The sequence below is a fragment of the Myodes glareolus genome, chromosome 26 (assembly GCF_982192425.1).
Source record: "Myodes glareolus chromosome 26, mMyoGla1.1, whole genome shotgun sequence".
Lineage (NCBI taxonomy): Eukaryota > Metazoa > Chordata > Mammalia > Rodentia > Cricetidae > Myodes > Myodes glareolus.
Genome location: NC_142051.1, coordinates 40716477 through 40743110, shown reverse-complemented (window position 1 = coordinate 40743110; position 26634 = coordinate 40716477). Strand labels below are relative to the sequence as shown.

Sequence of the window (26634 nt, the reverse complement as noted above, 5' to 3'; positions counted from 1 at the left end):
GAATAAGGAGTTAGGATCTCAGAATTAGGATTTGGGGTCTAGGGAATTAGGAGTGGAGAGCTAAGGTAATAAGGAGGCGGGGTCTGGGGAGTTAGGACCCAACTGGTGGAAGAGAATGGACTCCTTCCCTTAACTCTACCTTCCACATGTGTTTCTCCCCTCAAATAAATAATAAAAATGTTTAATTAAATTAAAGGATGTCTTTGAATTCAGTTTGAGAGATTTGGGGGATTTGCTCCTTTTTTTTTAAACAAGGACACTCTAAAGATGGTGCCTAGTGGAAGAAAGCTTTCTGGGAAATCTGGGAAGCCATCATCGGTGGATCAACCTAAAAAAGTCTTTGACTTTGAGAAAGAGGATAAAGATTTGACTGGTTCAGAGGAGGATGTTGATGATGGTAAATATCCATTATGTTGGGTATTAACAATGTTCTAGAATTCATCTGTTTGGAACCCACTACACTTAAGACTGAATAAAGTAAGCATTTTCACATACTTTGTTTCTCATCAGATGTTTACATCTCGGTATCGGAGTTGTGGCACATCAAAGAGTATCTTTGCAGTGCTAGTAACTTGATAAGTATAATACATGACTCCGACCAGACTTAAAAGTTTGCTTCTATAAAATGGGTCATGAATTGTGATGTGCTTTCATTTTTCAGAGGACATATCACCTTTGTTTATCTGCTTTAAAAATTTGTTACAAAATCCTAAAGAGCTGAAAATAGACTTCATTAAAATTTAACAAACAGCATACTTAATTTCAAAATTTATTTTGTCAATACAGAAAAGATTCTAGCAATTGAGAAACATGGGAAGAAAAGACCTGGAGGAAGAGTTGAAGATGTGGGGTAAGACTTTAAAAAAAAATGAGGGTGTGCATGTACATTGCATGCATACTAAGCACTTTGTTGGGTGTTGAAGTATGTTAGGTATTCGTGCTTGCAGAGTAAACATTTAACTGAGCTATTTCCCAAGCCCCAAAGATGTTTCCTTTGTTCGATAAATTAAGAAAAATTTACTTCAGTTTATCTAACAAGTAGTAGCATAAACTACTTGGTATGTGGTATTGTGAATCTCTAAAATTGTTTTATTTTTGATGGTGCTAGGAATCAAACCTAGAGCCTTCTGCACATTGGGTAAATGTTCTGTTGCTTAAATTACATTCCTAGTGTTAATTTTTTAATGTAATTTTTCACAGAGGTGAAGTACAGAATATGCTGGAAAAATTTGGAGGTATGTTTTTGTTAGATAATTTAAAGAACATTGTTTAAAACTATTGTATAATAGGAAATGTTGATCAGTTAACTGTTTAATGCCTTGTTCTCATAGGGTTTTGCATATTTATGATTAGCATCATAGATTTTTCTTTCTTAACCTCTTTTTAATGATATGAAAAGTTAATGTGGTACTTTTAAGAATTTTAGAAAAAGTTTTTTCTGCTTCTTTATATTCACAAAGAATGGTCTTTCATTCACTTATTTTCTAGGACTCTTATGTTCTTTCATTTATGGAGAATATAAATAAAAGCATCATAAGAACTATTATTTTATACTAACAAATTAGTAATTGAGAGTAAATGACAACTTTTCCAACCATTAAGAGATTATGAAGACCTTAAGTTTTAAATATGTTTTTATGTGAGCTTAATTAGGAGACAGCATTTTGCTTATTTACTTTTCGAGACAAGCTGGCTGGCTGGCTGGCTGGCTGGCTGGCTGGCTGGCTGGAATTTGCTAGTTAGTCCAGGCTGGCCTTAAACTGGTATCTCTTTAGCCTTGTGGGTGCTGGGATTACAGACATCAGTCACCTTGTCCAGTTTAACATTCTGAGGAGAGGTGGGCAGCACATCATGATGCATGTATGGAGGGCAGACAACAGCTTGCTGGAGTCACTAACCTCCTACCCTATGGATAGATCCTGGGGATCATACTCAAATTGTCAGGCTTGGCCGCAGTCACCTTTACTTGTTGAGCAATCTCACCAGCCCCAGAATACTATTTATTTGTCTGTCTATATATCTATTAGCTTGTTTTTAAACAAAATTTTACTGTGAGCACATACACATACGTGCACATGTTAGAGTGACCATGGAGTACAGAGGTCACAGATTCCTGGAAGTGGGGTTTCAGTTGGTTCTGAGCTGCCTGATAAGGGTGTTGAAAATGGAACTCGGGTCCTTGGGAAGAGCAATAATGGGTCTTCACAGCTGAGCCATACCTGTAGCCACAGAACATTCTTCTTAAAAATATTTGTTTCCTATAAGGATTATTCATACTGTTAAGTCTTTAAGAACTGCTCTATTTGGTAGTAAGAAAATTGTTTTCTTTCTTTTTTTTATTTTTTGGTTTTGTGAGACAGGGTTTCTCTAGCTGTTATGGAACTCCCAATGTAGATCATTCTGGCATTGAATTCAAAGATCTGCCTGCCTCTGCCTCCTGAGTGCTGGGATTAAAGGTGTATGCCACCACCACCCTGCCAATTTGTTTTATAAACTTACTATATATTACTGGAAATATAAATTATAGTTACACTAACATAGTGACAGAAGATAAATTAATAGCAAACATTATTTAAGGTATTAAATTTTTTATGAACTGCTGTACTTATTATTGATACTAAATGCCCTATAAAAACCACTGTGAACTGGGCTTGGTAGCACACACCCAGCTCTTGGAAAGCAGAGGCAGGCAGATCTTTGAATTCAGTGCCAGCATGGTCTACATGGGAAGTTCCTAGCCAGCCAAGACTATGCCATGAAACCCCATCTCAACAAGACAAAAACAAATGCACAAAAAACCTCCCATTAAAGTATTATAAGGTATTCCTAGATGCATTATCTAGATATTACACTGATTTCTTTTATAAAAAATGTTTAATGGTATTGACTTATTTTACAAATTTTATTAATAATCCTTTTTAGATTCTTTGTTCTAATTTAGTATTTCTGATGAGTTCTAACAAATGCATAAAGTATGGCCTATCAAATGGAGGATGTACTATATATTTAGAAATATTTAGCCTTTATTAGGTTTTCTTCATAAGTCTGGCCTTGATTCTTCATTTTACTCAATCTTTATCATCCTTAAATTTAAAATTTACCTTCAGTTAGAAAAAACACAATTGAGATAAAGTTGGATATATTTATTATTCTATATTTAAGACCAAAAATGGTTGAGAATCCAACAGTTTAGATTCATAATATTTGCATAGTCTTTATTGGCTGAGCTTCCCTAGTCTGAAAATCCAAAATTTTAAGTGTTCTAAAGCACACGTTTTTCGAAATACCTGTTCGTGCTATTTTTAAAATGTTTTAATTTTAAATTTTATGCTTGTATGTTTGTGTGTGATGTGTATGTGTGGTATAAATATGCTGTGGCAACCATGTCAGAGGAAACTTTGGGGAGTTGACTCTCTTCCACGGTGGGAGATGACATCTCTCAGGGGTTGGTTTGCTCCTTCCACTGTGGATTCCTGGGATCAAACTTAGAGGTTGTCAGGCTTATAATAGACAAGTGTTTTATTTTTCTGAGTCGGGGTCTCTGTGTTTCCTGGCTGCCCTAGAACTGACTATGTAGACCAGGCTGGCCTAAAATTCAGAGACCCGACTGCAAGAGCTCTTTCTTCCAAGTGCTTGGGAATTAAAAGCATGTGCCCAGCACAGGTGTTTTTTTTTCTCTTATGAACCTTCTCCCTGGTAACTAAATTTAATTTTAAATGTCCTTGATATTGTTGAACCAACCCATACTTACTTGATTCTATGGAATAAAATCATTTTCTTCAACATTAAATTTCAATGTTTCTTTTCAATATAGCTGACATCAACAAAGCTCTTCTTGCTAAGAGAAAAAGAATAGAAATGTATACCAAGGCTTCTTTCAAAGCCAGTAACCAGAAAATTGAGCAAATTTGGAAAACACAACAAGAGGAAATGTAAGGATTTTAAAGAGCTACATCTTTATCATTTCTTAGTATGTCCTGGTGCAAATTACCTACAGAAAATAGCATCATCTGCTTATTTAGTTAAAATGCTTGGCTTTTTTCTAATCTAGTCCTGTAACTTCATGCCTTCGTAGAATTTAAAGTCGGTGAGGATTTTATTTAATATATTAAATTTATTTAATTTAATAACTGAAAGGTTATTAAACTATATCCATTGTGGAAATATATTAACTTGAATGAAAGGTGTAGATATTATAGAAACTACTGTTTAATAACTGGGAATGTAGAAAAATCAGTTTTTATATTGTAAATAATTTACACATTTTAACCAACTTGACTATTCCTTTGTATGAAATTTTTGCCATGCCAGAATGGGAGGGGGCACAACCTAAGTGAAATAATTATTAATGTAGTTATGAGAACTATATTCAGTAGGAAAAAAATGAAAAATTTCTTGGAGAGTAAAAGTAAATTTTTCTGGAAAACAAAATGTCTTTAGTTTTCAAGAGCTAACATCTGTTAGGAAAAAAACTTACTAAAAACAACATAAATTTTACTTTTAATTTTCCTATCAAAATATTTATTTCCTTTATATGTGAATTGAATTTGTTTTTAATGGTATTTTCACATGGATGAAATTTGACAGAATTTTTTTTTCTTTACAGACAGAAGCTTAACAGTGAATATTCTCAGCAATTTATGAGTATGTTTCAGCAGTGGGAACTGGATATGCAGAAATTTGAGGAACAAGGAGAAAAACTAACTGTAAGTATTACAACTGACTTTTATAATTTATTAAACCTAAACCTCATGTAGAAAGAGACCCAATCATATTTTATGTCTGTAGAACTAAGACAAGTTATATTGCCCACTGTTGTCTACATGTTTTAATATTGCCAAATCCTAAACTACAGAAGTATAGGTGCATACAGTATTCTAAAAGTATTCATGTTCTCAATAGTTGATATTCTTGCATTTTTAAGTAAAAGAAACTTGCCAGTGGATAAAAGAACTACTGGGTTTAGGGAGTAAGTTAGCTTTAGACAACACAGTTGAATAGGGTAGGGAAGGGTTGCTTATTACAGTGTCATCTGGGCTCTGCTGCTAAGTCTCCATGAACTTCTATAATGTTCTCCCAGTCCCTGATTTACTACAAATGTAGTGACTACATAGACTGAAACAATCTTTCTGAATATCTTTGGCAGAAAATTCATGTAGTGGAACATCATTACTTTAGTTTCGATCATGTGCTCATTCCTAACCAATCACTATCCTCCTCCTCCCCTTTCTCTCCCCATAAATGCTGGGGAATGAATCTAGATGCTTCATGCGGTCTACAAAAACATGCTATCACAGAGCTATAACCCCTCATGCAAAAATACAGTTTATGAATATCCAGGCTGTATTATTTCTCTATTTCCACTGGTGATGGATGGCAACCCCCACTCCCTTTTTATTGAAACGGGGTCTGGCCTTTAACTCAGTGCTCTATCTGCCTCTCCCTCTCAAATATTGGGGTTAAAGATGTGTACAACCATGACTTATAACCAGCTGTTTCATTTTTTTTAATATTAAGTGAAACAGCATGATCATATGCTGATGGGAATCTAGAGGAACAAATTTAATTATTTCTGTTATTGCAGATTGAACCTAGGCCTTTAAAACTGGTCTACCACTACACTATGTTCTCAGCCCTCTTTTTTAATCATTCATTTTGAGACAATCTCACCCAGATACCCAGACTACTTTTGTGTGCTATAGCCTATGTAGGACTTCAACTTGTGACCTCCTGCCTTATTAGCCTTGAAAGAAGCTATGGTTATAGGCCTGTACCACCAGGTCTGCCTACAGAGAGAAATTTAATAGTAACACAAAGGGGGAAATTGCTAAATTCTTGAGAATGGAAAAGATAGGCAGACTGAGTATGGTCATCCTTAGAAATAAGAGGAAATAGAGAATATAGATACAAGTAAATACATCTATATAGATGGATGATAGTTACATGTGGTGATGAAAAACTGTTCTATTTGGATTCTTATTTAGTAAGGTTATCAGATTGTGAAAAGTAGTACCATCATGCTAAAGTAATTAGAGTTGAATTTTACAAGCTAGGGATTTAGCCAAGTAGATGACTAAGAAGGCAATAATATACAACTTAATCTGGGAATTACAGTAAAAGGAAGAATGAGAGAACCTGTATTATAGAATGCATGGCAAAATCTAGAATGTAAGAATGTGAGGGCTGGAAAGATAGCTCGGTGGTTAGGAGCACCGGCTGCTCTTCCAGAGGACCTGGCTTCCATTCCCAGCACCCACATGGCAGCTAACAACTGTCTGTAACTCCAGTTCCAGGCAATCTAACACCCTCATGCAGATAGGAATGTGGACAAAACACATGAAATTAAATAAAAATATTTTTAAAAAAGAATGTAAGTGAATAAAGAGGCTAGAAGACAGTCATTTGTGGACAATAGATTAAGGAACTAAATGTCCAACATTCAGATTTCTGTGTAAGACATTGAAATTACTAAATAAGATTGGGGATGTATATCAGTTGGTAGACTCTAGCATGCACAAAGCCTTGTGTTTGATTACCCAGCACTTCTTAAACTAGGTATGATTTTACTTTCCACTCTGACCTTACTCACTAAAACACGTTTATAATCCCAGCATTCGAGAGATAGAGGCAGAGGGCCATTTTTGATTACATGGTAAATTTGAGGTCAACTTGAACCCTGTCTCAAAACCTTGAACACTGAGATTTCCTATTCATTTTTTTATGGTGGTATATTCCTATAATCCAGCTACTTAGGAGGCTGGGGTAGGAGAGTCACAAGTTCCAAGTCAGGCTGTGAAACATAGTGAAACCTAGTCTCAAAGAAATATTTGGTGCTGGAGCAATGGCTCAGAGGTAAAGAGTTCTTACTGCTCTTGCAGATGACCTGGGTTTCATTATCTGCACTCAGATGACAGCTCAAAATTGCATCTAACTCCAGTTTAGGGGATCCAATAACCATACACTCAGACACAAAATATTGTCAGAAATGTTTATCCTTATTGACTTGTAGGATTATTACAGTGCATGTCAGTGGTAAAAGTACTTAAACCTAGTCATAATAGTTGTTAAAATACTAAAGGTATTAAGCTTAAGCAGTGCCTTTAATATGAATTGTTTTTTGACAAAAGGTTGGGAATAGAGCTCACAGCTAGGTGTCTTCCTAGAATGCATAAAGCCTGTAATAGCAAAAACACTTTTACCAAATCATTATTACAGGCATTTTATTTTAATGTTTATAGAACCTTTTTCGACAACAACAGAAGATTTTTCAGCAGTCTAGAATTGTTCAGAACCAGAGACTGAAAGCAATCAAACAGCTACATGACCAGTTCATAAAGGTGAGTCATACATGGTAACATGTTTTTGTTTTGCTGTATTTTTTTTTCTGTGTGTTTGAGAACAGGGCTCACTGTATAGTCTGGCTAGCCTGGAACTTGCTATGTAGACTATGCTGGCTTCAAACTTAGATCCTCTTGCCTTACTTCCCAAGTTCTGGGATTAAAGGTGTGCACCATTCTGCCCAGCATGATTCTTTTTAAGCTTCAGACTATATATGTCCGTTACTCCAAACTCTACATAATTGCTCTCTGAATCCACACTTTTTCCCTGCTTCAGTTATACTATTCCTCTAGAATGTTTTAAGTTCCCTTTTAGTTAATGAAATAGTGTACTTTTTGTCAATTAAGCGGGAATAGTCATGCGTTCCACTATATAGCTACAGAAGTTGCATTTCCATAATTTTTCTAATTGAAACAAACATGTTACTTTTTTAGTTTCTCCACAGAACGTAGTACTTTTTACATAGTAGGCAATAGAATAACTATTAAATTAACATTTCAGAATTTTAACCTTTTTCATTAGCTGTTATAGCACCCTCTTAATTCCAGTAGAGGGGAGCCTGAGGCAGGATTAGGGAGTTTGAGGTGAGCCGTGCCTATATATTGAGATCTAGTCCAGAAAAACAAAATACTAGGGCAGAGTTCAATCTCTAGGACCCACATGACAGAAGAAAACCCAACACCCACATGTTGTCCTCTACATATAGTGGCTCATGTATGTGTGAGACATGCACAACATATACACTGAGTGAATGTAACAATTTTTAGTATCTAATTTTTATAACTTGAGAAATGACTTCATGCTACAGATATTTCTTTCTCTTTTATAGAATTCAAGTCACATTGACTCTTAGTCACAATAAGTAGATTATACCCAGCTGTTTTAAGAAAAAGTAGAAACAGTGATAAACCATTTTGAAAATTTCTACTGTTTCTACTTCTGGATTTCTTTTTCTTCTTTTGAGATAGGATCTTATGTTGTCCAGAACTAGCCTCAAATTCTCAATTCTCCCATCTTGGCTAGCTCCTGCCCCCATTTTTCTTTTCATCATCTTGACCTTAATATTTCTTTAAACTATTGTTTTGGGCAAAGATAGATGGTACTTATTGCGCTTCATATAATTGCATTGATTAATGTGTGATATATTTTACTTGTTTATAGTGGGAATTTGGTATATATGAATTACTTAGAATGTTGGGGTAAATAATGAGCATTTGAATAATTAAGATTTAGTTACAGTTTATATAACCAGAGTTTTTTTTTTTGTGTTTTAGAGTTTGGATGAAGTGGAGAAAAATAATGATAATCTGTTTACTGGCACACAAAGTGAACTTAAAAAAGAAATGGCTATGTTACAAAAAAAAGTTATGATGGAAACTGTAAGTCCTATTTTAAATTGTAAAGATAGGGATTAATGGAGGCACTGAAATGTTTTATTTGCTGAAACTTTTATAACATTTAACTAAAAATTAAACATGTTTCATATCTCCTTTCATGAAACAGCAGCAACAAGAGATGGCAAATGTTCGAAAGTCTCTTCAATCCATGTTATTCTGATGAGTCTTTGAAGAAAGAACTTGAACCTATGTAATATGATAGAATTAAAACATTAGCTATGAGGCACACCTTTAGAAATTATAGTTTAAAACTATAACCATCCATAATCAATAGCTTGTTTAAGTGGAAGACTTCTGTTCCTGTTAACTTCTAAATAAAACTTCTAAATAAACCTAAACAGCTGTGTAAGTAGCAGCTGTTTCATTGTAGTGAGCGTTCAGCTCTTTTGTTATAATAGTGAATTGTTTGTTTTTTATACTTTTTCGTAAATAAAAATAATTTAAGTTTCAGTTTCCGTGTATCTCTTAACAGTCCCAAGGTACCTCTTGCCCAGATTAGTCTAAAACTTTTGGGAGCAAGTGATCCTTTATACCTCAGCCTCCCAAGTAGCAAAAACAAATGCATGCTACCACTCCTGGCTTACACTGTTCTCCTTTAAGGAAAAAAAAAACACAGAATCTGTTCTATGTGTTCATCTTTATAATCTTTAAAGAGAGAGAATCTGCTATACATTTTATTAAGAGAAATTTTAGTGTGGTTTGGAATAAATTAAAAAATGCTAAAATCATTAATACACTTGAAACATAAGCATTAGTTTCAATCATTAGATTTATAAATATTTTATTTCTGCAAGGTCATCAAGATACCATTTAAATGGGCTGGTCTGTACTTAAAGACACATGCCCTTAGTAATGATTAAGAATCACAAACACAGCTAAAGTTATTTATGATATATATCTGTCTTCAAATAGGAATTACCTTGATGCCTTTTCCATTGTAGCAATCAGTAAATATACTGAAACTTGATTTCACATTAATTCCCAAACTTGAACTGTATTTAATTTTTAAAATAGGCATTTATACAGAGAAATTTAAGAGTTGAGCTTCAACATTTCTTTGAAATCAGTTAAACTTACTAGTTTTGCTGAAACTGCCTTCAATGAATCATTTAGAACAAAACATACCCATCTGATGGAAAGGAACAATCTATTGAATTTTGTTCTACAATTCACCCTTTGAAGATTTTAAACAAGTCTATACAATACTATCTTCTAGGAAGAAATTATCCTTCTAGCATTAAAAAGACATTAAAAGGACAGTTCAACTAATTATAAATCCTTTTGGGTGGGGTGTTGCTGGTAGATCAAGCCAGGGCCTCACCCATTATAAGCATTCACTCTTCCACTTGGCTATGTCTACAACATGGAATATAAACCTTAAGTATCATTCAAACTTTTAAGATCTTTCAGAAGTTTACCAGGAGTTAGGCAAAGTAAGTACCTCAGAGGGTTTTCTCTGTATTCACATATTTTTACCTTTTGAAAACTATATACTTATAAAAGTCCTTTTAAAAAAAATCCTCTTTTCTTGTTTGAATACTTAAAAGTACATGTTTATTTGTCCGATTATTTCATCATATGGCATAAGTATTATTTCAACTGAGAATAAAAGACTATCAGTACCTAATGTACTTAGTGTTGAGAAACTGACACTTGTTTTCCCCCCGTTTCTTACTATTTTTTCTAAGTTCCTAATTTCCTTTCCTGTCAATATTTTAGCTACTTTTTGTCTTCCTTTGGAGAATTTTTTTATGGAAGTAAATTTTTTTACTTGGACTAATAAGGTATACAAGGTTACCCTCCCTCAAAGATTGACATCATGCTGAATTGGTACAACAGATTCCTTTTTAAGTACAAATTACAACAAAATTACTATAACCATTGTTTTAAATTCTAGATAGTACACTAAAGTGTACCTTTCTATAATTAGCATATCTCTTGAACAATGGCTATTATAGCGAAATATTTCTCAGTGTATCACTTGTTATATACTTAGTATTCTGAGCTCACTTTACAAGTTTTATCAATCAGATATCACTGCCAAGGCAGCTAGAAGTTCTTTTAAGTTCTGAATAGTTGTGTAATTCTTTGGTAAAACCCCAAGTCTGATAGGTATTATTTTGTAGACACAGTGTTATTTAGAATTATTGGGGTTTAATTTCTTACTCTTAGTATTCAAACTTTTTGTTTCTAATTCATACATTATACTGACATCTGTGATAAAATATGTTAATGACAAGAGGGATTCGTTACTAACAGACATAATAGAAGCTACAAGATAGTTTTTACATTTAACATAACCTTATAGATAATATACTAGCCTCCTGCATAGGGGGGTTTCCTTCACACATAGGTTCCCCTAACTGCTTCTCCTCTTTTCCTTGGGCTACTAGTCAGTCAATATGCTTGTGAACCTGTTCAGGTGCTTGTTGACATGAAGTCTTGAAGATACTTAGATGAAGGTGTCTTGAAATTTGCAGGCACAAAGAACTAAAGTATATCATCATATCAAATGAAGAAATGACCTTTGGAAGCAAAAAAAAAAATGGGTTATGGTTCATCTTTTTCTAAATCTACAATTTTTCTATCAGCAACCACAACTCCCATCTCAAATGTCCTTAAAATTCCCAACTGAAAATACTGTATTTTAGAATATTTTTTATACCTTTCATTCTTAAATCATCGTATAAGCCTTTAGTGTTATTTTGTTTTTAGTGTTTTTGTTTTTTTAAACAGGATCTTGCTATTATATAATCCTGGTTGGCCTTTCAAGTCATGAGCCCAAGCCAGCCTTTAACTCATGTCACTTCTCTTACCTTAGCTTCCCAAGTGCTGGGACAAGCATGTGCCACAATATCTATATATTCTGGGTATTTATAGAAATTGAAACAAAGGTAGAAAGACTAAAGTACAAATGCTCAAAAGTAGAAGAACTAAGTCTTCTGACTCTACATTATACCAACTTTCTGCCATTCAATGAAGATTTCCTATTAGAAGGAGCTGTTCACATATTTTTATTCCTTTGACATTTAAGACCATAAAGGCCTAGAAAAGATAACTGTAGTTGTTTTATACACATCAAGTTCTGCTGTATTGAAAAACTAAAGGAAAAGCTCTCTAGATACTGCCCAGAGATTAGAGTCAAATACTTTCCTTCAGAAAATAAAGCCCAGGGGGCTGGAGAGATGACTGTTCTTCCAGAGGTCCTGACTTCAATTCCCTGTACCACATGGTGATTCACAACTATCTGTAATGAGATCTGGTGCCCTCTTCCGTCCTGCAGGCATACATGCAGGCAGAACACTGTATATTTACTTATAAGTATAAATAAATTTGTTTTTAAATAAAGCCCAGAAAAAGCTTTTAGGAATGGAATTCTCACCCATAGGAAAGGTTCCTTTTTACTTGGGAAAATTCTATTACGTTCTTTTTATTTCTGAAAGCCTTGCCCTAGAGATACTATATAGACCATAAATGTTCTATTGACCCATGTTTTGTGTCTGGATTGTCTTTCACATAGTCTTTTTAAAGAAAAAAAAAAATTATATTCTCAGTTCATTAGACTGCTCTATCATTGGTGTAAATCCAGCCAATTGTTATATTAAAATAAGTGCTTTAGCCAGGTGGTGGGAGTGCTCACTTTTGATACCAGCACTCTGAATCAGAGGCAGGTGGAACTCTGAGTTCAAGCCCATCCTGGTCTACACAGTGAGTTCCAATACAGCCAGGGCTACACAGAGAAACCCTGTCTCAAAAAGGTGCTTGATTTTGATTCCCCGCCCCCAACCTTTCGGGGGGGGTTTCTGGGGATTATACATAGAGTCCTTTGCAGGATAGGCAAGTGATCTCAAGGTCACACATACCCCAAACTTCCCAATATTCCTACTCTTTCCTCTAGAAGTTTGAGAGTTTCAAAGTTCAACATTGTGGAGGACTCAGCCACAAACGAAACTTCAGTATTACAAACCCCTTTCCTAAAGGCTCGGGAAACATTGTGGAAGTGTGTTTGTGTGTGTGTGTGTAAAGACTGAAAGAGCCAGAGGCTAAGGAGGACTGGGACAAAACTGTGTCTGTTGGACATGACAGGATCACGAGCTCACAGCATTTATGTGGTTGTCTACATAAGATGAAGCCAGTCAACCATTTCAGCATGACACAGGCTCTCATCCTAACTAAGGAGCTTTTGACATATGAAGGTTGGTAGGTGAGGGAAAGCTCATTTAAGCTTAGCCCTCACACCCAAGGGTTTATGGACAGTACCAATTGGACTCATTGGGTTATTTTTGGAAAGGGCATGAAGTTAGTATGGGTGTTAGGATGGACCTGGGAAGAGTTAGGGAAAGAGATATTAGTGAATATAATCAAAATACTTCATATTGCATGTATGGAATTCTCAGAAGGTATTTTGTAAAATACTTCCATCCGGTTTTCAAGGTATCTTTAATAATAATTTCCTATTTGGCTTACTTTACAACTATAAATTTATTATTTCTTAATTGGGTTTTTTTGGAGTCATAAAAATAGAGCAAATTAAAAAGAAATTGGTTATCAAAGACTTTTCAGAATATTGCTTAAAAGCATTCACTATCTATTCACCAGAAAGAAAAAAATGATTAACACTACTAGGAATAATAGAAGACTGAATGGAATATCAATAGTAGGCTATTAATTTATTACTCCAGTAAGTTTAATGCTGTATAAGCTATTGAAGGGTCATTTAATGTATACCAGTACCTGTGCACAGAATACATAACAGATTTTTTTAAAAAAAATACCTAAGTCTAGCAACAAGATAATGATGTAAATTAGCAAAAGATTTGCTGCAGACTCTAAACATACATACATACGTACACATACACACACACACGTTTGGCCCCAGTGAGGGCCATAAATAGGAAAAAAATAGAGTAAAAACTATCTTAATCACCATAAAGTTCAATACCAACCATAAAGATCTCAATATTATAAAATTTTAAAAGTGTTCCCAGTAATGACTTTTCCTCAGAAATTTAGTATCTCTTATAAGAAATATATTATATATATATATATATATATTCCTTTTAAACAAAATTTTTGTTATTTTCTGCTTAATATCTGTGCACCAAAGGGTACAACATGAGTGGAGGCCCGAAAGGCACTGGAGTCACAGATGGTTTTACTATACCACGTAAGTGGTAAGAATAAACTCAGCTCCTCTGGAAGAGTAGCCAGTGCTCTTAACTGCTGAACCACTGCTCCAGCCCTGTACATTGCTTTCTTAATCAGGGTATAATCAATGAGATGAGTTTTATGACCAAGTCATTAATAAAATATATTTTCATCAAGGGCCATTTTCAAGGTTGCTTACCTTGCACAGAAGCTAGCCTTCAAATCTTATCCTGAGACACGGGATACTATTTGTTCTGCTTCTCCAACATTTAAATGGCAGTTTGGGGTGTAGGAAGTGCTAATGCCAACCCCATCCAATTGGCTTGTTACCTGATACAAGCTGGGAATAACTTTAATAAGCTTAAGGAAAGTTGGAAAGTCTTGGGCAAAGTGGAATGTTTTTTTTTTAAATACCTGTTTTGATTTGGGGGAAGAGAAAAGAGTTATCTTTAGGTACACAGCTGTATTTCCATGATGTAGGTTGTTGGTAGCCTGACCTCTGAGATATGCCAATCACTTCACATAATATAAAATGATTCATAGATTAAGTAAATTTAAATATGCAGAAAACACTTGACTACACAGACTATATATTTATGATCCCACTGAAATGGTTATTAAAATGTGAGCTAATGTGTTAAAAAAATAGAAGCTCAAAAGTACTTACCATTGCTATCCATAAAACAATATATTCATCTATAAAATTATTAAAGTATTGGTCTAAAAACAAAAGACCTGGACCAACAAAGACAGTGTCTTGAAGATACAGTTCACTTTTCGTCATGTGGGCTATCTATGAGAAAGGAAACAAAACAATTTCACTATTAAGTTTTAAATGATTTTTTGCTCTAATTTTTAGGAAATATGATATTTACTATTAACACAAGTTCATTTCATAAAGGAATATTTAATGTACATCTCAAGTTCTTGGGCAGATAGCTTACTAAAAGTTCTAATATTTAAGTTCCTTGATATCAGAAAGTTATAATTGACTGTTAATGAGAAAGGAATTGACTGTACTATTAACTCATAGTTTTACCTGGAACACAAACAGCTATTTGTTGTAAAAGAAAACCAACATCTTAGAAGAAATTGTTTCCAGCTTTGTGGAAGACTATAATATTTATATATCATGAACAATAAAAAATTTCTTACCACCAATTTTTGTGCAACTTTAGCAAAGACACATCCGAACATTAAGGTATAAAGGCAAGGGTGTTTTTCAAACACATTTGTTGCAGACTTTTTATAGATCATTATTGCCAATATAATAATTAATCCTATGTGGAGTCCAGGTGACAAGACACTGGTGCCCTAAGGGATAAAGGCAAAATACTTAGAATCACATTTTAACACGCATATTACAATGCAAACATTTTCATTTTCTGTTTTATTATAAGGATTCTAAACTAAGAATTCTTTTTTGAAATTTTGTTCTAATTTCTTCAAAACTGAAAATTTGTCATCAAAAGATAGTATAAAGTATGACCAACAGTAAATGTATAAGACCTGTGAATACTGAAAAAAAGATATGTAACAGCACACCATAATGTTTCACGAAAAACATGCTGAAAAGCACCAATAAATTGTCAGAATGTATTTTCACCTTCTTTACATTTCCTAGGCATTTTAATTTTATTTTTAGTAAAGATAAAACCACAGTTTTTTGGAATATATTCTTTGTGACATGGAGGAGTAGTCAGTCAATTCTAGGGACAAACCATGATCCCACAAAGCCATGACTATGATTGTGGGAGCCTGGAAGAGTCAGGATAGTGATGGGCCAGACCCAAGGGACTGATAACTAAAGAAACCTGTTAAATTTGGGAGTTCTTTCTAGTAAGTGAGACAAGAAGTCTAGAAAGGCTCTTGATTATTTTGCCCATGTATCTGTTCCAGCCCTGGTTTGTGAGACTCTCATGGAAAAGTTACCCACTACAATGTGGAAGTCTAAATTCAGCAGCTCAGCTGGAGTAAAAGAACAACATAAATCATCAACTCTGAATGCTGTGACTAGTCAACCCTAAGTACTCCTTGCTGAAATTACTATAAAGTATTCTTAAACTGTTCAAGCCTCGACAGCTGAAAGTAACTCCAGAGTGTGTGTACCCTTTTGGGGTAGAGTCAAACCCAGTCTTGGGTACAGGGCTGCCACAGCTGCGTGCCAAACAGCCACTTGAAAGTTGCTGTAATAGAGTATCAAAGGTCCTCGAGGCTCTTTAAAACAATTTAGATAGTTTATAATCTCTTAACTGCCATTTTTACACAAAGCTGCTGATACACAGAATATTAACTTTTCACATAAAATACATTTTTCTCAAATGTTCTTCGTGTGATAGTAGTTTCTGGCCTAATGGATTATTAAGAGGCTAGGCAGCTGTGACAGCATACGTGTGGCTGCAGGACAAGATCTTTCAGCCGACAAGGCATGCCTGTGGAGGAGGAGAGGGCTTCCTGCAGTATCCACTGACCAGTAGTGACCTTTGCTTTCTATGCCCTGGGGGAAGAAAGGCTATCCTCAGACTACAGATAGCACGATTTCTAGATTGTCCTTCTAGAAAGTTTAACAATGTCATCTTCTCTCAAGAGAGTTGGCAGGAGAAAAAATACTGTAGCCATTTTTGAATTTTTTTTTAAAGGCGGTGTCATGTAGCCCAGATTAGCCTCAAATTCATTATGTAGCTGAGGATGACTTTGATTCTACTGCTACCACCTCTCGAGTGCTGAGATTATAGGCATGTGCCAGCAGGGCCAGCTGTGAAGGTCTATTCTGTGTGAAGAACTAGAGAACTAAAGAGTACAGCATAGTATATGGATTAATTCAAACTTTCTCAAGACCCTAGCATTATACAATAAAGTATACCAGATAATGATTCAAACTTTATATATACATGATTTAGCAACCAACAAAAATGGCAATAAGATTTTCTATATCAACTTTTACTAAGTCAAAGGCTATTCATACTTAAGACTATCAATAAATTTTTGTAAAAATGTTAAAATAAAACTTAGCCCACTAACTACAAGATACCAGAATCATTGATTAGGAGAGGTTTAATTTAACCTTGGTTTCTTTCTACATCAATACCTTCATATAAAATTATATATTCTAGGTCATTAAATTTCTTCAGTGTGAACCAACACTCTTATCCTAAACAAAATGTTGAAATCTATTTAGTATTGATACTTAATAGTAATTAATTGATACTTAATTGAATCTATTAACCATCAATGTGTTCATTAAAACAGCCTAATTCTTTTAAGTTTAGATATTTTAAGTTAGAATTGTCTATAAATTATAGCCAGGACCACACAGCGAGACCCTGTCTTAAAAAAAAATAAATAAACCTTGTTCTAAATGATATTAAGTAATAGCACTTTGTATTTTTATATATTATGCTGTTATATTTAATTCAATTTAAAAAATCTGCTAAACCAGAAAACCTGTGCAGTGTTGGGCTATCCAACAATCCCAATGTTTGGGAAGGCTGGGCATGGAGTTTGAGATCAGTTTGAGCTGCGTGTGTGTATATAATTTTTGTTTGTTTGATCCTAGTTTTCTAGTTGAAAACCCACCATTTTCAGTTAGAAATTACTTTCTAGCTTGTATTTCAACTCAATTCATCCTTCAAACATTTAGTAACTATTTCTTGATAAAATATTCTCTATATGGCTATTGAGTTTTACTAAATCTAATTTTCTTTATTAGCAACATTTATTCCAAATACCTAAAGCCCAGTATTACACTAAGGTTACAGGGAAAACACTTAAAAAAATGACAGTTTTTACAAGCAGATCAGAACTGACACATCTAAATGAATTACATAATTTGCTTTTGAATTATAAGTGATATATTAAAATTTGAAAATCTATTAATTATGGGAGACTTTTGAAAGTGTCTTGAGAGCCAATTTGCAAATGACTTGGGAAGATGAGAATTTTTGTAACTAAAAATACCGTATCTCCTGTTTATTACTCTTGGTAATAAATCTTGTTCTATCTGGGTGTGGTGTGAGTTGGTCTTGTCTACAAAGCAAGTTTCAGGGCTCCCAGGATTGCATAGAGAGACCCTGCCTCAAGAAAACAAATTAAACCTTGTTCTAAATCAATAAACCCTTTAAGGACAGAAAATTTGAGTCACAGAATACAATAGTTTAAAATAATTCTTAAGCTTTCCAGAGAGGTGAGTGGGTGCTAGCCTGGGCAGCCTGCCTGCCTCTCCGGGAAGGGAGGACAGCCCTTCCCCCCTCAGCTTCTGCGGCAGGGTCTTCGGTGTTCCAAGGGACCCCTCCCCTCCCCCCACTGCTGTGGGCCCTTTGTCTCCTGAGTCCTGGGAAGACCAGCTAGCCCTGTTGCCCTGCTGAGCAGTTCTTCCCAGAGAGGTGAGTGGGTGCTAGCCTGGGCAGCCTGCCTGCCTCTCCGGGAAGGGAGGACAGCCCTTCCTCCCTCAGCTTCTGCGGCAGGGTCTTCCGTGTTCCAAGGGGCCCCTCCCCTCCCCCCACTGCTGAGGGCCCTTTGTCTCCTGGGTCCTGGGAAGACCAGCTAGCCCTGTTGCCCTGCTGAGGAGTTCTTCCCAGAGAGGGCTGAGGAGCTCTATCCAGAGAGTGCTGTGAAGTCCTACCCAGAGAGTGCTGAGGAGTTTCATCCAGAGTGGGGGAGATGGGCAGGCGCCAATGCAAGAATTCCTCCAACAACCTGAAAGGCAACATGACATTGCCTGAATCCAGGGAGCTCGAAACTAGAAGAATTGAACACCCTACTCCAGAAGAAATAGAAGAAATCGACTCTAAGCGCTTCTTTATGAAAATAATAGAGGAACTTAAACAGGAGGTGAAAATCTGCCGTAAAGAAATGGAAGATAAGTATAACAAAAAAATTGAGGAAATGAGTAAAGAATTGGAAGAGAAATATACCAAAAAGTTTGAAGAAATGAGTAAATCCGTAAATGAAATTCTGGGAAACCAAGAAAAAACAATCAAACAGGTAATAGAAAAAGTTCAAGATTTGAAAACTGAAATGGAGTCAATGAAGAAATCACAAACCGAGGGCCGGCTGGCTATGGAAAATCTGGGTAAACGAACAGAGACTTCAGAAACAAGCTTAACCAATAGAATACAAGAGATAGAAGAGAGAATCTCAGACTCTGAGGACACCATAGAGAAATTAAACACTCTGTCCAAAGAAAACAGCAAATCCAACAAATTCTCATCACAAAACATTCAGGAACTGTGGGACACAATAAAAAAACCAAATCTAAGAATAATAGGAGTAGAAGAAGGAGAAGAATTGCATTCCAAAGGTCCAGAAAATATACTCAACAAAATTATAGAAGAAAACTTTCCCATCCTAAAGAACGATATTCCTATGAAGGTTCAAGAAGCATACAGAACACCGAATAGACTGGATCAGAAAAAAACATCCCCTCGTCATATAATAATCAAAACACAAAGCATTCAGACTAAAGAAAGGATATTGAGAGCTGCAAAGGAAAAAGGTCAAGTAACTTATAAAGGTAAACCTATCAGACTTACACCAGACTTCTCGATGGAAACCATGAAAGCCAGAAGGTCCTGGATAGAGGTACTGCAGAAACTAAGAGACAATGGATGCAAACCCAGACTACTTTACCCAGCCAAACTATTGTTCACTATCAACGGAGAAAACAAAATATTCCAGGATAAAAACAAATTTAAACAATACGTAGCTACTAATCCAGCCTTACAGAGAATACTAGAAGGAAAATCACAACCCAAGGAATCCAACATTCCCAACACTGCCTACATTAACTCAGACATCTAGCGACCCTTCACAAGCACAACTCAAAGAAGGAAAACACATACACGCTACTACCCAAAAAAATGACCGGAGTCATCGATCACTGGTCATTAATATCACTTAATATCAATGGTCTCAACTCACCTATAAAGAGGCACAGACTTAGAGATTGGATACGAAAACAGGATCCAACATTCTGCTGTCTACAAGAAACACACCTCAACCACAAAGACAGACACCTACTCAGAGTAAAGGGTTGGGAAAAGGTTTTCCAAGCAAATGGACCTAAGAAACAAGCGGGTGTGGCCATTCTAATATCTAACAAAATCGACTTCAAACTAAAATCAATCAGAAGAGATGGAGATGGACATTTCATACTCATAACAGGAACAATTCATCAGGAAGAAGTCTCAATCTTGAATATCTATGCCCCTAATATAAAGGCACCCACATATGTAAAAGAAACTCTTCTAGAACTCAAGGCAGTCATCAAACCACACACACTAATAGTAGGAGACTTCAACACTCCTCTCTCACCAATGGACAGGTCAAACAGACAGAAACCAAACAGAGAAATAAGAGATTTACTGGAGGTACTGAATCAAATGGACTTAACAGACATCTATAGAACACTCCACCCAAATAGGAAAGAGTATACCTTCTTCTCTGCAGCTCATGGAACCTTCTCGAAAATTGACCACATACTTGGTAACAAAGCAAACTTCCACAGATACAAAAAAATATTAGTGACCACCTGTGTCTTGTCAGATCACCATGGATTAAAATTAGAATTCAACAACAATGGTACCCCCAGGAAGCCAACAAACTCATGGAAGTTGAACAGTCAACTACTAAATCACCCCTGGGTCAAGGAAGAAATAAAGAAAGAAATTAAAGTCTTCCTTGAATATAATGAAAACAAAGACACAACGTATTCAAACCTATGGGACACTATGAAAGCAGTGCTAAGAGGAAAGTTCATAGCACTAAGTGCCCACCTAAAGAAAACAGAGAAAGCACACATTGGAGACTTAACAACACACTTGAAAGCTCTAGAAAAAAAAGAAGCTGATTTACCCAGGAGGAGTAGAAGACTGGAAATAATCAAACTGAGGGCTGAAATCAACAAAATAGAAACACAGAAAACAATTCAAAGAATCAATGAAGCAAAAAGCTGGTTCTTGGAGAAAATTAACAAGATTGACAAACCCCTATCCAAACTAATCAAACGGCAGAGAGAGAACTTGCAAATTAATAGGATCAGAAATGAAAAGGGGGACATAACCACAGACACAGAGGAAATTCAGAGAATCATTAGATCTTACTACGAAAGTTTATATGCCACAAAGTTGGAAAATGTAAAAGAAATGGACATTTTTTTAGATAAGTACCATATACCAAAGTTGAACCAAGACCAGGTGAACAATCTAAATAGACCTGTTAGTCGTGAAGAACTAGAAGCTGTTATCAAAAATCTTCCTACCAAAAAAAGCCCAGGACCAGATGGTTTCAATGCAGAATTCTACCAGAACTTTCAGGAAGAGCTAATACCTATACTCCTTAATGTATTCCACAATATAGAAACAGAAGAGTCACTGCCTAACTCCTTTTATGAAGCTACAGTTACCCTAGTACCAAAACCACACAAAGACACAACCAAGAAAGAGAATTACAGGCCAATCTCACTCATGAACATCGACGCGAAAATTCTCAATAAAATACTGGCAAACCGAATCCAAGAGCACATTAGAAAAATTATCCATTATGATCAAGTCGGCTTCATTCCAGAGATGCAGGGCTGGTTCAACATACGCAAATCTATCAATGTAATCCATCATATAAATAAACTGAAAGAAAAAAAACCATATGATCATCTCACTAGATGCTGAAAAAGCATTTGACAAAATTCAACACCCATTTATGATAAAGGTGTTGGAGAGACTGGGGATACAAGGATCATACCTAAATATAATAAAAGCAATATACAGCAAGCCAACAGCTAACATCAAACTGAATGGAGAGAAACTCAAAGCCTTTCCACTAAAATCAGGAACGCGACAAGGCTGTCCACTCTCTCCATACCTCTTCAATATAGTGCTTGAAGTTCTAGCAATAGCAATAAGACAACATAAGGGGATCACGGGGATTCGAATTGGAAAGGATGAAGTTAAACTTTCGTTATTTGCTGACGATATGATAGTGTACATAAGCGACCCCAAAAACTCTACCAAAGAACTCCTACAGCTGATAAACACCTTTAGTAATGTGGCAGGATACAAGATCAACTCCAAAAAATCAGTGGCCCTCCTATACACAAAGGATAAAGAAGCAGAGAGGGAAATCAGAGAAGCATCACCCTTCATGATAGCCACAAATAGCATAAAATATCTTGGGGTTACTCTAACCAAGGAAGTGAAAGACCTATTTGACAAAAACTTTAAGTCTTTGAAGAAAGAAATTGAGGAGGATACCAGAAAATGGAAAGACCTCCCCTGCTCTTGGATTGGGAGAATCAACATAGTAAAAATGGCAATTCTACCAAAAGCAATCTATAGATTCAATGCAATCCCCATCAAAATCCCATCAAACTTCTTCACAGACCTTGAGAGAACAATAATCAAGTTTATATGGCAAAACAAAAAACCCAGGATAGCCAAAACAATCTTATACAATAAAAGAACTTCTGGAGGCATTACCATCCCTGACTTCAAACTCTATTATAGAGCTACAGTATTGAAAACAGCTTGGTATTGGCATAAGAACAGAGAAGTCGACTTATGGAATCGAATAGAAGACCCAGATATTAACCCACAAACTTATGAACACCTAATTTTCGACAAGGGAGCTAAAGGTATACAATGGAAGAAGGAAAGCATCTTTAACAAATGGTGCTGGCATAACTGGATGTCAACCTGTAAAAAAATGAAAGTAGATCCATATCTATCACCATGCACAAAAATCAAGTCCAAATGGATTAAAGACATCAACATTAATCCGTCCACTTTGAACCTGATAGAAGAGAAAGTGGGAAGTAGTCTACAAGATTTAGGCACAGGAGGCCTCTTCCTAAGTAGGACCCCAGCAGCACAGACAATAAGAGAAACAATGAATAAATGGGATCTACTGAAACTGGGAAGCTTCTGTAAAGCAAAGGACACTGTCAGTAGGACAAAAAGGCTGCCTTCTGACTGGGAGAAGATCTTCACCAACCCCTCATCAGACAAAGGTCTGATCTCCAAAATATACAAAGAACTCAAGAAACTAGGCACTAAAACTCTAATTAACCCAATTAAAAAATGGGGTACTGAACTGAACAGAGAATTCACAACAGATGAACTTCGAATGGCCAGAAGACACTTAAGGTCATGCTCAACCTCCCTAGCGATCAGGGAAATGCAAATCAAAACCACTTTGAGATACCATCTTACACCTGTCAGAATAGCTAAAGTCAAAAACACCAACGATAGCCTATGCTGGAGAGGATGTGGGGTGAGGGGAACACTCATCCATTGTTGGTGGGAATGCAAACTCGTGCAGCCACTGTGGAAATCAGTGTGGCGGTTTCTCAGGAAACTGGGAGTCAACCTCCCTCAGGACCCAGCAATACCACTCTTGGGAATATACCCTAAAGATTCCCTAACATACTACAAAAGCATTTGTTCAACTATGTTCATAGCTGCACTATTTGTAATAGCCAGATCATGGAAACAACCTAGGTGCCCCTCAATAGAAGAATGGTTAAAAAAGGTGTGGAACATATATACATTAGAGTTTTACTCGGCGGTAAAAAACAATGACATCTTGAATTTTGCATGCAAATGGATGGAAATAGAAAACGCTTTACTGAGTGAGGTAAGCCAGACCCAAAAAGAGGAACACGGTATGTATTCACTCATAAGTGGATTCTAACCATAATTAAAGGTCTTTGAGCCTATTATTCGTGATCCTAGAGAAGCTAAATAAGAAGATGAACCTGATGAAGATTATTTAGCTATCCACCAGGAGGTAGGAAATATACATGAGTCCCAGGTAACCTCGGGTGCATGGGGGGGTGGGAGGGTCGATGGAGGGGGAGAGGTCTAGAGAGAAGGGAGTAGGGGAGGAACGGGGAAAGCTTGGTGGCCGGGGATGGGGGGGGGAGGGAGGTAGGATGAATATGGGATCAGGGAACAATATATTTCAACTAAGGGAGCCATTTTAGGGTTTACAGGAGACTTGATTATATATGGGATCCCAGGTCCAAGGAGAAATCCCCCAGATTGCTCTCTGGACAGAGGAGAGGGTGCCTGAATCGGCCGTGGCCCATGACCATACTGATGTATATTTTGCTTATCACCATAGATCCTTCCTCTGGCGAAGGACGGCTATGCAGTCGGAGGCCCACATTGGAGCACCGGATTGAGCCCCCCGAGGTCCGGAGGGGGAGCGGAAGGAGGAGGAACATGAAAAACGAAATCAATACTGCGAGGGATGCTATCACCCACTGATACAAAGGAACGGATCTGATGAGAGTTTACCAGGGCCAGCCGGATTGGGACTGAACGAGGACGTGATCTAGCCAGATTCTCGGAATTTGGCCGGATTCTCTGACTGTGGCTGGCCCGGGGTCTTTCTGAAAAGCCATTGACTATGACACTGGGACCTGTTTCCTCTGCATATGCTGGATTTTGGGGATCCAGTCTGTTTGGACGCTCGCCTTCCTGGACCTGGAGGGAGGGGGAGGGAGCTGGAGCTTCCCACAGGGCAGGAAACCCTGACTGCCCTGGGGGACGGAGGGGAAGGAGGGGGGGAGTGGGGGGAGTGGGAGGGTGTTGGGAGGGGGGGCGGAAATGGAAACTTTTATAATCTAATAAAATTTACTAAAAAAAAAAAAAAACAATTGGATGGTAACAAGTATCATAATATTTAAAAAAAAAAGCCAAAAAAAAATAATAATAATTCTTAAAAACCATTCTAATAGTTTTGCTATAAAATGGCATCATTTGAATAAATACTACCTTCTTATGGTCTCCTATCTTGAAGATGTTATTAGACTTTTTTAAAATGTAGATATCACATTAATTTAAAAGTGTTAGAAAGTCTGTCTTCCCTTTCCTTAAAAGTACTGGTTTTTTGTTTTTGTTTTGTTTTGTTTCGAAACAGGGTTTCTCTGTAGCTTTGGGACCTGTCCTGGAACTAGCTCTTGTAGATCAGGCTGGCCTCCAACTCACAGAGATCCACCTGCCTCTGCCTCCCCAGTGCTGGGATTAAAGGCGTGTGCCACAATCACCCAGCAAAAGTACTAACTTTTTAAAACAATTATTAATAAATATACAAATTATGATATAATAAGAAAAGTATAAAGACCACAAAGACAAGCACATATACTCAAGAAATGAGGTTAAAATATTTAATTCTAAATCATTAGAGTAGTTCTTTTAAGTAAATTTCGGTAAAATTCCAACAAAATTTCTAAGTAATACATTCTTCCATCTATGAAACCTTTGGTACCTTTCCTACCATTCAACCAATATTTGCTGCTAGTCTGATCGATGCTGCCTATAGTCGTTGTGTACAATAATAAAACACTATAAACTGTTTTTAAAATGTTTTTGTGCTGTGTGTCTGAAGCAAATTCTTCAAGATAACTGGTTTCTTTCTCCATTCTGGAGTTTTATTATGTATTAATATTGAATGATGAAAATAATGTCTTACTGCGATAGTAGATCCATTCTTGCCAACACCGCCATGGAGGATCACATGGAAATAATTTGAACAGGAAAAGATTGCTCCACCCACTACTCCAAGAACTGGAAAGATCTTCAGTTTTATTTCTAGAATAGGTATCTTTAGGGATGAAGGAGACAAACAAATCATTAGGAAAACTGAGTTTTCTCTCTATTAAATAGAAGCATGACACTGTCATGTACAATAGGCTATCCTTTTTCGCAAAACCAAACCTCATATTCTGAAATATGAACAGGAACTTTTCTAGCATTGCTTTACTAACTGAAAAGTGAGTCCAGCAAATCAGATCAGTTTGTGTATAGGATCATAACTGAATAGTCAGTTTTCTAAGTCATTATCAACTTCAACATGAAAAAGGATAGTTCACTGGAATTCAGCAGCTTCTAAAAGGCAGTAGCACAGGAAAGGCAGGCATGGCGATCTGCACTCTACAAGTGATGACCACCACGTGTGTGCATGCAAAAAACTGTTAAGTTAATATCCAGGATTAAACTTCCACCGATATATTTACCTGTTGGTCAACTGTTGCTCAAGACAACTTCCAAAGGCAGCAAAGGATTTAAAAACAGTTAACAATGAATTGCTAGATGCTACAGCTAGTATATTTTGAAAATAGACTTCGAGAGATGATACCAAAATTTATGGACACTGTAGGCTAACAACTAAATGCAGAAAACCATAAGTATCATAAGTTGTGAGAATAAGGTGTGTTTTCTCCCTGTGTTATTGCCAAAAGCCCTGAATGAAATAAGTTTAAGATTCAGTTGCAAACTGAAGACAACCACACCTGATTTAATGACTCTAACTGCCCAGCTGCTTCTTGGTTCACATTCAGCATCCAGCAGATCTAGGTCAGTAGTAGAATATATTTGACTCCACTGTTCATATGGGAAGGAATTGGAACGTCCTGGGGAAAGTCTGACTATCTGAGAGTGTGCTAAGTCTGTCTGCGCTCGCAGGTATGAAGTAACTGGAAACTTCAAATAGTTAAGTGCCACAAGGAAACTTGGCTTTTAAGAATCGATTTTTAAAACGTGTGTGTGTGTGTGTTTGATGTATATCCAAGGAAGCAGAGGATATTTAGGGACAAATTTCAAATATATCTTACTAATTCTTTTTTAAATATGTGTTTTATAAATTTTGTCCTGGAAAAGGTAATTTCAATGGATTTTTTTTCTTTTGTATTAGGAAAACAGGGACATTTTCTATGCAATAAAACATTCATTACAGAAGAAAATGTCACGTAAAC

The 26634-nt window shown here is 36.2% G+C and overlaps 2 protein-coding genes across 4 annotated transcripts in view; one reads left to right on the top strand and one right to left on the bottom strand.

Annotated features, from left to right (window-relative positions):
• Positions 1-263: 263 nt before the first annotated feature.
• On the top strand, positions 264-9185 carry Sycp3 (synaptonemal complex protein 3). The gene is made up of 8 exons (XM_085683280.2): positions 264-397; positions 787-850; positions 1201-1235; positions 3815-3932; positions 4607-4706; positions 7239-7337; positions 8613-8717; positions 8842-9185. The coding sequence occupies exons 1-8, from the start codon at positions 268-270 to the stop codon at positions 8893-8895; spliced, it is 705 nt and encodes a 234-aa protein (XP_085539406.1). The 5' UTR covers positions 264-267; the 3' UTR covers positions 8896-9185.
• Positions 8750-26634, bottom strand: part of Chpt1 (choline phosphotransferase 1) — a 39293-nt gene continuing 21408 nt past the window's right edge. Inside the window, exons 5-9 of one of the 3 annotated variants that reach the window (XR_014999754.2) lie at positions 25353-25484; positions 15039-15197; positions 14551-14676; positions 11057-11260; positions 8750-8921 (exon numbers count right to left, since the gene is read on the bottom strand). Coding sequence is in view for 2 of the 3 variants with exons in the window: in XM_085683278.2 (XP_085539404.2) it covers positions 8877-8921; positions 11150-11260; positions 14551-14676; positions 15039-15197; positions 25353-25484 (573 nt within the window). In the remaining variant the exon portion in view is untranslated. The remainder of the gene's footprint in view (positions 8922-11056; positions 11261-14550; positions 14677-15038; positions 15198-25352; positions 25485-26634) is intronic. The other 2 variants (XM_085683278.2, XM_085683279.2) reach the window with 2 other exon arrangements.